The sequence below is a fragment of the Indicator indicator genome, chromosome 9 (genome assembly GCF_027791375.1).
Source record: "Indicator indicator isolate 239-I01 chromosome 9, UM_Iind_1.1, whole genome shotgun sequence".
In the NCBI taxonomy this organism is placed as follows: Eukaryota; Metazoa; Chordata; class Aves; order Piciformes; family Indicatoridae; genus Indicator; species Indicator indicator.
Genome location: NC_072018.1, coordinates 7185079 through 7198813, shown reverse-complemented (window position 1 = coordinate 7198813; position 13735 = coordinate 7185079). Strand labels below are relative to the sequence as shown.

General features: G+C 43.2%; 1 protein-coding gene across 1 annotated transcript in view; it reads right to left on the bottom strand.

Moving 5' to 3' along the window:
• PAK5 (p21 (RAC1) activated kinase 5) overlaps positions 1–13735 on the bottom strand; it is a 57363-nt gene that overhangs the window by 28290 nt on the left and 15338 nt on the right. Inside the window, exon 4 of the mRNA XM_054383458.1 lies at positions 8558–8772. Within this exon, the coding sequence (XP_054239433.1) occupies positions 8558–8761 (204 nt within the window). The 5' untranslated portion in view covers positions 8762–8772. The remainder of the gene's footprint in view (positions 1–8557; positions 8773–13735) is intronic.

Here is a 13735-nt window from a genome sequence, read left to right as displayed (position 1 = left end):
ACTCCTTTTGAGCTGTGATTGAATAAACTTGGCTGTTTGGTTATAGTACAACATATAATTTAATAGGACTACAACCAGTAGGGTTCTGTTCTGGACTACATAGATAGAAACAAGTTCATTAGTAGACCTAGGAACAAACATATCAGAGATGTGCAAAATATGTAGCTTCTGAATTATTATTGCCATTGCATGGTTAAATGGAAATGGAAGTAGCACACACTGCCCTAGTGCCAACGTGGAGTGCAAATGCTTTGTGCCCAATTTTATATGGAATTCCCCAGACCTGTGAACTAAAACGTCCACCTTAAACAAACACCATCAGGATGTCCAAGCAGATTTCTCATTATTTCTGCCCAGGTCTGCATTTGACATGCAAGAAGATGCATTTCCAGAGATTCCTTGCTGCCATCTAGTGTTGCCCACTGCTGACCAGAATTTCTAACAACACAACTCTCCAAGTGACTTTGGAAGCACTATTGGAGGTTCAGCTAGTCCATGGAAATAGAAACTTAAAAAGGGGCTGACGGGAACATTCTTGTTAGCAAGGAACATTCTTGTTGTGACAGGACAAGGGGTAATGGTTTTAAACTAAAAGAGGGGAGATTTAGGTTAGCTATCAGGAAGATTTTTTTTAAATTATTATTATGATGATGTTAAAACACTGGCACAGGTTTCCCACAGAGCTGGAAACATTCAAGATCAGGTTAAATAGGGCTCTGAGCAACCTGATCTGGTTAAAGATGTCCCTGTTCACTGCAGGGAATTGGGTTTAAATGACTTTTAATGGTCCCTTCCAATCCAAACCATTCTATGATTCTATGAAATCTCCCAAGGTGTTTTACTCCATTGGCTTCCTCAGCCAAGCTGAATGAGAGCTAGCTGGACTACTTGACTGAAGTTTGGTGAAACACATTCAGCTTTTCAACGTTTACTGTGGAAAGAATTTACTGCTTACACTTTACCATTTGTTCTCCACCCTTTGCTCTGGAAGATCACTGCTACAGTGCAAGAACCAGAAGGACCCTGCTTCTGCAGCAGCCACCCCAAAGCATTGCCTCCATCCACCCAAAATCCTACTTCTGGCCTCAGAGATCTCATGGGTCAGTGCATGGAAAGTTCTATAGGAAAAAAGCTCGGCCAAAGGAATGAGAAGGAAGCAACAGCCACATTAGCAGATCCAAAGCCCTCCACCGCCAGGCAGTAAGCTGAGAATATGACTCAGGGCAGGCAAGTCTGTGAGAGGAGTTTTAGTGGAACAGCTTCCTATGAATTTGTCTTCAGGGACTAACTTCCATGTTGAAAAAAGAACCTGATTACAAGTGTCCTTGCTCAGGATCTAATTCCTGGCTTGTTTCAAGTTACATGGTGATACCAGGAGAGTATTCCCAGTCTGGTATTCCCAGAAGAAACCAGATTCAATTTCTGAAATGCTGAAAGGTCTGAGTAGACTTCCAGGTTAACGTATTTACAGACTGGTCTGCCTCAGCAGATGTAGACCACAAACTCTAAATTTACTTTCGGTCTTACGGCACAGTTCTACTCACCTGCATAAATTCTCATTAAAAGACTTGCCTTGCAAGGTTCATCCAATGCCAACCTTACTTAAAATCACAATTCTGATGCAAACAGCATTTAAAAACATTCTTTTACTAATTACATCAAACTACATTTTCACACTGAAGTCTCTGATCTGTATTATTGTCTGTTATTGCTGCAGGCCCAGGTAAAGTAACTCCTTTCTCATGGGAACAGACCACTTCAAATCAACACCAACTGTTGCATGAACAAAGATTACTCAGAAGACAAAGGAGTTGTAAAAAACATTCCTAGATCCCCACCCTGCAGACAGCAAACTGACACTACTCCAGGGAAGATCTCAATGAACTCAGTGGGACCATTCAGGTGTAGGTACAAGCCTGCCTCCAAATACCTGCAGGAGTAAGGTACTACTAACACAGGCTCCTTTGGGGATGTCAGGGACCTTGAAATGAGGGATACGACCAGCAGGTAGCTGATTATCGACCTCCACAGTAGAGGGGCAAAATTATGCACTCAAAAGCCTTAGGGCAGTGCTGAACTTGTCTACATGGTCCAGTGTGGACCAAAGCATCGTTCCCTACTCAACACTCTCTCTGTTAACTAGAGGGACCACCTCTGTAAATCACATTTCTGCAGGTGTTACTCCTGGGTCATTCAAGCACACTTAAAGGACAGAAATAAGACAGAATACAAAAAAACATATTTTGCTACTTACAGTATTTATTCTGGATGCTAGTTTTTTTTCACTGGAAATCTCAGTGCTTCTCTAGAATGGCCAGGTCTTGCTTGTAAACCCTTGATTGTCTACAGTTCAGGAGCAGACAGACCCTCCAAACATACCTGGCCAAACCTGAGAGGTTTGCTATGATGGACCAATATCTCGGTCAGAAAAATTATGTGAATAATTTATTTTCTGGCTCATCAGTTAAACTGAAAAACTGATGAGTATTTTGTGTTTTGAATCAATCCGAAATGATAACAGTGCTGTTCTCCAAATTCTCCTCATTCTACACCAAGGCTCTAGGAAAACAATTCCAAGTCAGGCTGGATGAAGTTCTTCAATAGTGTGAAATGTAATGGTATGAAAATGAAAGAGCTGCTGCTAAAAAGGTGATCAGGGAGTCTGCTGTTCAGAAAGCCAGGAACTCAAAACCATAAAGACAGACTGAGAATAATGCATCAGGTAAAAGCACCATGGAGGAGAACAGAGGAGAACGGAATAATTTCAGTTGAAAGGCACCTACAACAATCTAGTCCAACTGTCTGATTCAGGCTGTCCAAGTTAAACTATCTTATTAAAAACATTACAGAAATGTCCCTTAAACATTGGCTTGACTTCATTTTATGATGACTCTAGGTTGTCAGTGTGACACTGTAGTAAAAATATCCATGCACCAGTTAATGTGCTTTTGACAGCAACTAAGATGTATTAATTGGCACTAAATAGATATGGGCATAGAGAAGACCTGAGTAGCGTATATGGAAAAGGGAAGCTACTATTACTGGAGCAATAGCATTCCTCTCTCCCTTCACTTTTGTCCTCAGCCACTTTTTCACTTCACTTGACCTCCCTGACCAGGGAACATGGGTGGAGAGGGACAGGCAGCTCCTGCCACAGTGGTGCCAGAAAACAAGTTTCTGTAACAGCCCTGCTCTGGGCTTCTTCCCAAGACACTGCACATCGAAGACTGTTTAAATCTTTAAACCCAAAATATTTAAATACTTTGACAGTAAAACCCTGAAACAAACCAATTTTGATCTTCAAAACATATCCTTCTTCCAGCTGATACTCTTTACAGTGAAACTGCATTTTCCCTAATATGAACTACTCATCTGAAAAATTTCTTCCTATTCTTTTATTCAGGCATTTCTCTCTCATCAAACCCAACTTCACAGGCAGTATATTATTCTTCTAAAGAACTTATATAAAGCCTGCAATTTTCAAGCAAACAGAAAGAAATCCAAAAGTTTCCTCTGTACAATGTAGGGTGTATGAGAACGTATTAACCTAGTGTTATAAATGATAGAAACCTTCCGAGCTGTGTGCTTTGTACATTTATTCTTTTTCATGCACTGACAGATTTCCTGCAAACCACACAAAATTAGCAACTTGGCTCTTCTCATACTGAGGGAATATCACAGTAAGACACATCTATGGACACTAGATGGCATATTTGTATTAGATCTGTACAAGGGGGCAGAGAGATTAACTGAAGTAGTATTGTCAATTTAAAAAATGGTAAATCAAGCAGCCCTCAAGAGTCAAGCACTATCCTTTTGAAAGAAATTACTTCTAATTAAATTTGTTGCTGTATTTTCTTCTGGCACTGTGTAGCATCAAATACATTCCTGTTTGGTGATCAAAATAAATTGAAAGTGGGGCTCACTTACAGGAAAATTGCAAATCTTACCATAATCACAGAAAAAATGAAGCTGGAAGGAACCTCTGCAAGTAATCCAGTCTGACCTTTGGCTCAGAGCACAGCTAACATCAAAGTCCAGTCAGGCTGCTCAGGGTGTTGTCCATCAAATTTTGCCCTCTTGAAAGGCTGAGATCCTACAGCCCCTCCATCTGCTGTCCCACTGCTCAACCATGCTTGCTGAGAAAACATTTTCCTTCCACCCAGAATTTCCTGTGCTGCAAGGTGTTGGCTATTGCCCTCTTTGAAGACTCCCTATCCCAAGTTCTCTCTTCCTGCCTGAGCATGCACTAGGCCCAAAGCACGATTGCAAAGCGTTTTATTAGGAAACGAGTTACTAAGCATGAAAATTCATTATGTGGTTACACAAAAGGCCCACGAGATGTCAGCAGCCTGCCAGATCTTGTCCTGGCAAAAACAAAGCTGTGGGTCCACAGCATCCCAGTGGGACTGGAGCCAAACTTCACGCAAGAAATTCTGACTGTCCCATCTACAGAGGTACCACGGGAGAAATAAGTAAAAGGAGGGAGTGGTAGAGGAGAGGTCAAAATTTGGGAGGGAAAAGAACAGACATCAGCACAACCACCTCTTTGTCCATCTGCCCTCAAACAGCAGCACTTTTATCTCCAGTAACTACCAGAAGTGAGGAAGCTCAGCTGTGTGCTACACTGGGGAACGTGAGAAGGGATCTTAACAAGTCTTCTGTGCTGTCCTGATCCTACTGACAAGCAGCAGACACTCAAGTAGCTTAATGGAGCATCTTTACAAAGCCAAAGCTAAGCTCTTTTGGCAAAAATCCCCCAAACAAGGGTTCTGGAGGTCATTTTCTTAGTATTTTGAGCCGAGCAGAGAATTCATGAAGAATTAGTTTTGCTGTCTAAGGACAACGCATTTGCTTAGTTATTGATCCTGAAGACTTCCAAAAATCAGGGGACAGCAACAAACTGGCACTCCTGTGTAATGTAACAGTGATGACAGGCCAAGTGTATTGCATGCTGAGAACAAACACACTAACCATGAGCTCCAGCTACACACAAGACAACTACAAACTATTGAAGCAAGACGATCAAGAGGCCTGGCATCAGGATCTCAGACTTCAGAAAGCTTATTTGAAGTATTATTTTAAGAAAGACAAAGGGTTCACGTTTTTCATGCAGAGCTCTTTCCAGTGACAAATCAGGCTTTTGTTCAAACCCCACTGTCTGCACACCCCAAACCTATCAAGATCACTGTGCTTTCTATTTTCTATGAAATTTTTTGCCATGTTTTACTGACTGCTGCTGGCATCTGAAATACACAATACTCTGCTGGTATCTGGGTCATCCACACTGAGAAGGGGAATCCCTTTATTGTCTCTCCCTGTACTTGAAATGAATGAATATATATAGTCAGCTCAGGTCTGGATTCAAACGCTAATATTACCATGACAAGCTGCCACTACACACATGCAAAAACACTGCAAGACTTCCACTCCAGCCAGAGGAGAGGCAGGACAATGCCATCTCCCAGGATATTTGGGAGTCCAGGGCACTGCCTCTTTAGCATCGCTGCTGCCGCCTTTGAATATAGATGGAGCAAAGATGAATATTTATCACTTCTTGGGTTTACCTGAAGGGATACACTATGTACCATCAGATCCTATCTGCTTTGCACACTGAGAAACAAGCAAACATCACTAACAGGGAAAGAAGCAAAACCTACAGAAATCAAGAAAATTGTTTCCTGTACTCTGCTTAGGCCTGAAGTGAAGCTCAATGCAAGCAAACACCAGTTCTGTTTTAAACCCAAGAAACTCTGCTCTCAGAGCCACCTCTATGATCTGTGCTACTCTCCAGGCATGAAGGAGAACCTCTTAGCAGGAATGCTTCTGTCTCACATCATACAGGCAGTCAATACTGCATTAATTAAACAGAGAATAAATTCAGGAGTGCAGAATAGCAGAGTTACAGATCTGTTCTATGACCTGACATCACAGCACGAACTAATTCTGGCCAAATGCCTCAGCCTGACTTAATACCATGACTCAGGGACACAGTTATGAATCTTCTTCTGCTACACCTCAGCGTGTTAATTAGAATCACAGAACGTCAGGGGCTGGAAGGCACCTTGAAAGATCATCTAGTCCAACCCCCTGCCAGAGGAGGATCAGCTATACCAGATCACACAGAAATACATCCATATGGGTCTTAATCATCTCCAGAGAGGAAGACTCCACAACTCCCTGGGCAGCCTGTTCCAACTGCTCGGTGGAAAATAGTTGTAAACAATATTGAGAGAGATCTCAGTATCTTTAGTTTCTATCTTCATGAGCTGCAAGCGTATTTTAAATCTTCAGTTCTCACTGACCTTACAAAATTCTCAGTGCCTAAATAACCTTTCAACAGAACTAAAAGTGCTGGTGCATGTGCACACATGAAAGTTTCATCTAAATTAAATGATTATGCTGAACTAGTTTAGCAACATGAAATATTCTTAGTTTTGAAGTGGCCACAACTCTGTTTCTCCCCATACGTAAAGTTATATCAAAACATGGCTTACTAATTTTTAATATACAGTCAAATGGTATCTTGAAATAGAGTTAAAAACAAATTCTCAGATGACAGTCAGTGCCTGAGCTGCTACTAAAACTGAACTGTTTTTTCCAACACTATTATGGAGGACTATTTCTAATTGAGGCTTAGATAGGGAAAGTAACTGGAGGATGAAAGGACAATTTCCTGAACAATTTCCAATGGAGTCTTAACCCCATTTCCCATTTAACTATTCCTTTGGAGCAGCAGCATGCAAATAAGTACAATATGGGTAATCTCCTTCCAAATCCACATCTTCCATCTATGCAAAAACCTTTCCTGCTGGTCCCTCTGCAGGTGTTTGTGCTCATCCCCATGGCCACCGCTGAGAAGAGGACCTGTAGCAGGTATCCTATCCCTGGGACACACAACACGGGAAGATGTAGTAGGATACACAGCTGCATTAAGGGCCACTGCAGACTAAGGCTATAGTGGAAGAACAAGCTTGCCTTGGAAGTTGCACTTCAGCTCCCATCCCCAGTCCTTTCCTGGCACAACACGGTTTAGTTCAGAAGCGCATCCCAGACAGAGAATCAAGAATTGACAGCTTCCTGGAAACAACTGACAGCGATTTGCTCCACTTCAAAATGTGAAAACTGCTCATTTGGGGCTTGATCTTTCCCACCCTGCAGTGTGCATTGCTTCAATGGGACCCATCACATGAACCATGCTATGCCCATGCCCCTTCACAGGCTGAGACCCAGAGCTGCATTGCCTGTATGGTGCTGAGAAAGCTAAACATTTTAAAACTTGTTAAGCTTACAGATTTATGGCTCCAGAAGCAGGGGAAGGAGAAAAAGGAAAAAAAAAAAAAAAGAGGAAAAAAAAAAGAGGTGGTACTGCTGCAAGATTGTACACTGATTTTTGTTTTCATTTTAAAACATCTTTATATATTCATGTAAAAATATCCAAGAATATTTTGGTATTAAGAAGGGTCGTGGAACAAAGTTGCTCTCCTCCCCTAGCAAAGAAAAGGCTTGCCTACCTTTTTCCTCATTATTTTAGGCCTCTATTATACAGTAAGACATTTTATTACAACAAAAATTAAGACTTTGGTTTTACTCAGCATTATCCTGTAGTAACAACCAAGCAGTCCTGATCAGTAAGTCACGTATGTCCTTCAGGAGCAGGAAGCAAATGTAAATTTAGCAAAGTGCACTTATCAAATATAAATACACAGCCTGTGCTCTCAGGATTATGTGATTTTCCCTTGCTGCAGAAAAATCCACATGAAGATGAAATCCTAAATTTGTTTTTAAGCTGCCTGACAGTAAGATGTATGTGGCTAGAAGGGTATAGGCTACCATCAGTGCACAGGTGCGATTTACTCAGATATTAGGATGTGCAATCCCAGAAATGCTGATGAATCAGGGCAGATTTGTCTACCATAATCCTGAGCCTCCAAGGACAGGGTTCTCAGATCTCTGCTGGTGCTCTGTCTGGTGCTACCCTTACAGCCATGCTTTTTTCCCAGCTTGAAGCTCTCAAGCCACAACCTAGGGCCGTTTCCTCCCATTTTACCACCCAACAAGGGGCGCAGCTGCATCATCCCCTCCAGGCAGCAGCAGATGACAACAAGATCCCTTCCTAAACTCCTTGCCTAGCTAAGCAAGCAATTTAATTTTTTTCCTTTGGTGTACTTTCCCCTCTTTCCCTTGCTCCAAACTGCCTTTGCCTAAAGCATTATTCTTAAATTAATTATCAAGGAGCTTTATACTGCAGAGGAGCATCATTTTGGACCTCCACCAGGACTCGTGACTTTTTTTTCCTTCAGCCCAGAAGCATGAAGGCACAGTCCCAGCAAGACCCATGAGTCATGCTCTTCTGAGACATTCATAAAGCTTTATCCATATAACACTTTTTCCTTGCAGCCCTAGTATTAAATATTTGGATTTGCAGCTCTCTCTGTACTTGCACACTCCCTTAGCTATGCCTGCCTCCCAGGACAGCCACTGTTGGCATACCTTCCTTAAGGTTACACATAATTGAAGGTAGGTTAGGAAATTCAAAGGTGACACTGCACGGTACCTTCATAGGCGCGAGCTGAATGGGAGTGATGCATGAGGGATCCACCATAGGCTTTGGCCTGTTTGCTGTGTCTGCCAACAAGCTGTGCCACTGCTGAGGTAGTCCTGTGAATTTCTGCTCACGGTGGTCAAAGCCAGTGTGAACCCGATGTTCAAAGTTGGAGGGACCAGAAATTTCAATCCTTTTCTTCTTCTTCCCAAACATGGTGGAAAAATCTGGAGAAGTCACAGGGAAACAGGAAAGAAAAAGAAAAAAAATAAATCTCTGTTTTATTGCAACCTGCAGCCATTGTCTCTGCTGTATGGTTAATCTTATAAAAGTTATGAGACAAATACCTACATGAATCTTAATTCAACATATAATGTCTTTGAGACCTATGCAAAGAAAACACCTATCTGACCTTCTCTTACAGGACATGAACCTTAAAGAAATGAACCCATTCTCTAATCTGTATGTTCATAATAGCTTATGAAACAAAGAAATGCCTCTATTCCCAGAAGAGAATGCGCCAGGTCCTACTTCAACAGGCTTGGAGGAGAATAGCTGAAAAACTACCCAGCGATAAAAGTCCTATGTGTGTTGGTAAACAGCCAGCAGTGTGCCCAAGAAGGTCAACAGCATCCTGGCCTGGGTCAGGAATAGTGTGGCCAGTAGGACCAGGGAAAGGATTGTCTCCCTGTACTTGGCACTGGTGAGGCGGCACACCTTGAATACTGTATTCAGTTTTGGGCCCCTCACTATAAGATGCTGGAGCAGGCTCAGAAAAGAGTAATGAAGCTGGTGAAGGGTCCAGAGGAAAAAAAAAAAACTGTGAGGCATGGCTGAGGGAAACGGGGTTTTTTAGGTTGGAGAAATGGAGACTCAGGGGAGACCTTCTCATTCTCTACAACTACTTGAAAAGGAGGTTGGAGCAAGGTGGATGTTGGTCTTTTTGCCCAAGTGTCAGCAATAGGATGAGAGGAAATGGCCTCAATGTTGGACAGGGGAGGTTTAGGTTGGACAGTAGGAAAAATTTCCTCACAGGAAGGGTTGTCAAACTGTAGAACAGGCTGACCAGCAAAGTATTGGAGTCACCATCCCTGGAGGTACTTAAAAGACAATGTAGATGTGGTGGTGAGGGACATAGTTCGATGGCAGCCTGGCAGTGCTCAGTTAACAGTTATCTTGACAATCTTAAAGGTCTCTTCCAAACAAAATGATTCTATGATTCTATACTTCTACTCTTCTCTCTGCTGATCAGCTCATACTGCAAGGTGCATTCCATGAAAGCTCACAGCCCTGAGCAGTACCAGAAGCACTGTACAGCTTTGCTTGGAGAACAGCACATGGTGTAAGAGGCAAGCTGTGCCCTGACACACTATGAGAGCACATGCAGACAGAGGTTTGCATCTATAGACCAGATCTTGGAGAAAAGACAACCCATCCCAGCTGAGAGCCTGGCACCACTATGTTCATATCTAGATGCGACCCAGCAGCAGTGAAAGGGGGATTTATTTCTCTGACATTTCACTGATGCAGAGAGCTCAGATCTAACTTCAGCTTGGTCTAGTGCCTTTCATCTGCATTGGTAAAGTATCCTGCTTAAAACAGTAGCAGATATCAGCTGCCATGATCATCATATTTACATGGCATGATTTCTCCTCCAGCAGAAAAATAATCTGCTGTGAGAGAGCCACAGGCTTCAAAGCACCTGGGTTTATGCCTGGGTGGGTGCAGCTCACCTCCCACCCAGCAGATTCAGGTGGCATCCATTACAGTAACAGCCCTACTCAAACTTTTAAGGTCCAGGAGGAAGGCTCAGTTTGTTTGGTCCTTGTGTGGGTTGTATGTAGAAGAAAGGAGTCCCTCCAATGCTGTATGAACAAGGAACAGGAAGGTGTTAAAGGAAATATGACCTTCTCAGCTTGTGCATCATGGGTTGACCTGGCTGCCCAGTAAAGCTAATTGTTATAACACTTACCCTACAGAAAGTGAGCTTTTTAGTCAACTATAATAGTTATTTCCTGTTAACAATGGGCTTGGTTGCCTTCCTCCTGTCTGCTTTGCCTCTTCTGAAGAAGGGGGCAGGAGGGTTTGCAGGGCACACAAGCAGATAGCAGGGGCAAAAGAAGTCTCAGAGGCATGAACTGCTAACTGAAAGGGGTGAAACTATGCAGTCTCTCTGTTGGCACAGGAAATAGCCCATACACTCACATTCTGGAATAACCCTTGCATTTAGTGGGGGTCCCACCTTAAAACAAGGCAAGTTCACAAGGCTTTCTGAAGGACTCCAAAAACTTGCTGTGTTAGGCTAGGACAAATTCCTGGTACCAGGAAAACAGGCAGAGTTCCTGTTGCTTTTAAGTGAAATATTGTTTGGTCCTGGAAATGTTCTCTGCCTTCTTTCTGCTGCCTGAAAATAGTCCCCCACCTTGATCTCGTGGCCATTTCGAGCAGAGCTCAGAAAACCCTTCAACAGCATCCATGTCAAACAGCAGTGTGCTGGTTTGGGGCCAGACAGATCGTCTCTTGCCCCGAAAGGGACAAAAGAATGAGACTCACACAAACGGATTGGAGAGTGATGGAAAGTTTAAATGGAAAAGCAATTGGTGAAGCTACAGAGAACTACAAGCTACAAAGCATAGTGACAAAGAGTATCCCAAAGCGTACAGAACCCCTCACAGAATTCCCAAAGCTTCCCAGTCCTTCCCTTCTTCCCACCTGAGGGTAAACCCAAACCCCCCAGGGATCTTTCTTCCCCCTCCTGCTGCTAGGCAAGTCTCAGGCTGGCCACGTCTGAGACTGCTCCCCCGCTCCATTCTCCTCCTGGCATTAGGCCTAGACAGGCCTAAGAGGCCTTGAGGATACTCCCCCGGCATTACCCGATAAGAGAGGACATCTCCCGTGGGAGCAGAGAGGGAAGAAAGAGGAAGAGAATGACTTTGCAGATGGCCTTATAGGGTGCAGGACTTATGGGTAGAAATACGTCGTTTCCTGTGTCCACCCCTGTGGGTGGGCACCCAGGACACCAGAGGTGTATCTCATGCGGCAGTGGCAGGGGGCACCCAGCCTAAACTGCCACAAGCAGCTGGGCAAGGAGGCCAGCAGCTCCGTAAAACCTCTTGTATCACGGAAGAGACTCAGTTGTAAAAGTGCTGCCCTGACTCTGTAATTCAGGAGGTGGAGAGGAGAAGCTCAGGGAAGAAAATACAGCTGCACTGCTGCTACTACAAAAAAAATGGGATGATAAATCAGGTTCATTCCCTTTTAGTGGTTTATTTAAAGATCAGGTCCGTTATTTGAAAATTGAGTGCTGGCTGCTTTTTTAACTCCCCACTGTGCATCTGCAGGTGATTCTGTCTCCCTTGCATATATTTTCTTTAGATGGGAGTACGCTTGCTCATGCTGGCCTTTCCTCACTGTTCTCATCTCCCACACCTCCCTTCTAATTTTTCGCTTTCTCTGAACTCTCTCCAAACCTCCGGCCACTCTGACAGTCTCTCTCCAACTCTGTTAACTTAGCTATCTTCCTCACTTTCCTCTCCTGAAATCTCTTACCACCTTGATACTTAGCCCTTTTTCCACTTCCAGCATCATGATCTTATTATGTTGGTAGCATGTCAGGTATCCTGTGGCAATTGCAGAAAAGTTTCCAGCTTAACCCAAAGCCATTCTGGTTGGTCTCTCTTCAAAGGTTATTTTTGAGGCTTGAACAGAAGCAGTCAGCAGTTCAGGCAGGAGCTCCATATTCACTGCTCATTCGTGGGGCTCCACAAATTGCAGCTGGCTGCTGATCAATGGCATTGGATTGATTTCATTCACCCTCTGGGATGTGAATCTATGAGACCTATTGGAGTCATGTTTTAAACCATCAGTTCTAGACATATACTTCTTCATCTGATCAATGACAGTACTTGCAGGGTTTCCCACTGGACTTGCATCCTAATGCAGCTTGTTGGATGCCTGAAGTCATCCTAAGCCCCAAAGAATATCAGATAAATAAACGCATATCAGCTGCTACACTGCATGTTGCGGATTCATTCAACAATAAGACAGCACTATTGTTTTTAAACTGCTCTGTGATACATCACACTCTCTTCATGTAGTAACATGGCAGTTAGAAGCAAATATAAAACTTAGCCCAGCAGGACCTTTACCTTCTCAGGAGAGTATTTTAGTCTAAAACCTGACACCAAGTCCACATTTTTGCACAGGGATGCTGTCTCAGGTCTGTGCAGCAGGAGCTGTGCTCTGCTTTCAACTGCAGCTCATGCATAGATTGACCGTGAAGCTGTAGTAGGAGAGACAGGGATACTACCACCTCACACAGCAAGGGATGGATTCAGCCATTAGGGCAAATGCATATTGGTGGCCTGAGTATCTCCTGTGGTGCTCTGGCTGTGAAAGGTGACCACAAAACCTGGCTGACAGCAGCCTTGTTCCCATGGGAGTTCCTGGGCCATTGCTGCTTCTCCATCAGCTCTGCAAATGCCTGCTTGGTGCTACCAAAAGGAGCAGAGCCTTGACTGGCCCTTATTATCTTTGCTTCATCAGCCAGCAAAGTCTCTCCATTTCACTGCAAAGCAAAGCTGACCTCCTCTTAATGCGGTCTTTCTTAAAAACTGTAATTAATATACACAGCAATTTCAAAACTTCATTTTTTCTGGTTTCTCTCATAGGCAGGGAATGATGCTACTTGTTTGCCCTAGCTGGGTTTGGGGCAGCCAAGCCTGTGACAACCCTTGCCTCTGACTGTAAGAGCCTTGATTCAGTCTCCACTAATTTGCGTGGTCCTCAGGCCTCAAAAACAGAGAAGTGATTTAAATCTTGTCATAGCTGCATTAAAATTATACCAAAAATAAAACATCTACCCCTTTAATTCAGTGTAGAAGCAGAAAACATCCTGGACAAGTGAACAAATGAGAAAGCTCTCTAGTGCATATAAAATTCTTTTAGGAGTAAAAGGTTCCCAAGAGCTTTGAAGAGAAATGCTGGACCATTCCTGGATGCTGGATCATGTGTGTGTAGCACATATGTTACAAAATTTCAATCAAGACCACAAAATATACAAACTTAAAGTTCATCCAGACAACTATCCACTCTCTGTCATGCAAAACAGCAAACTTGTCTCAAGAAAACCTAATTTTTAAAATGTGATTAGTTAGGGAAACATCCCATATACAACAGGACAATTGCCAG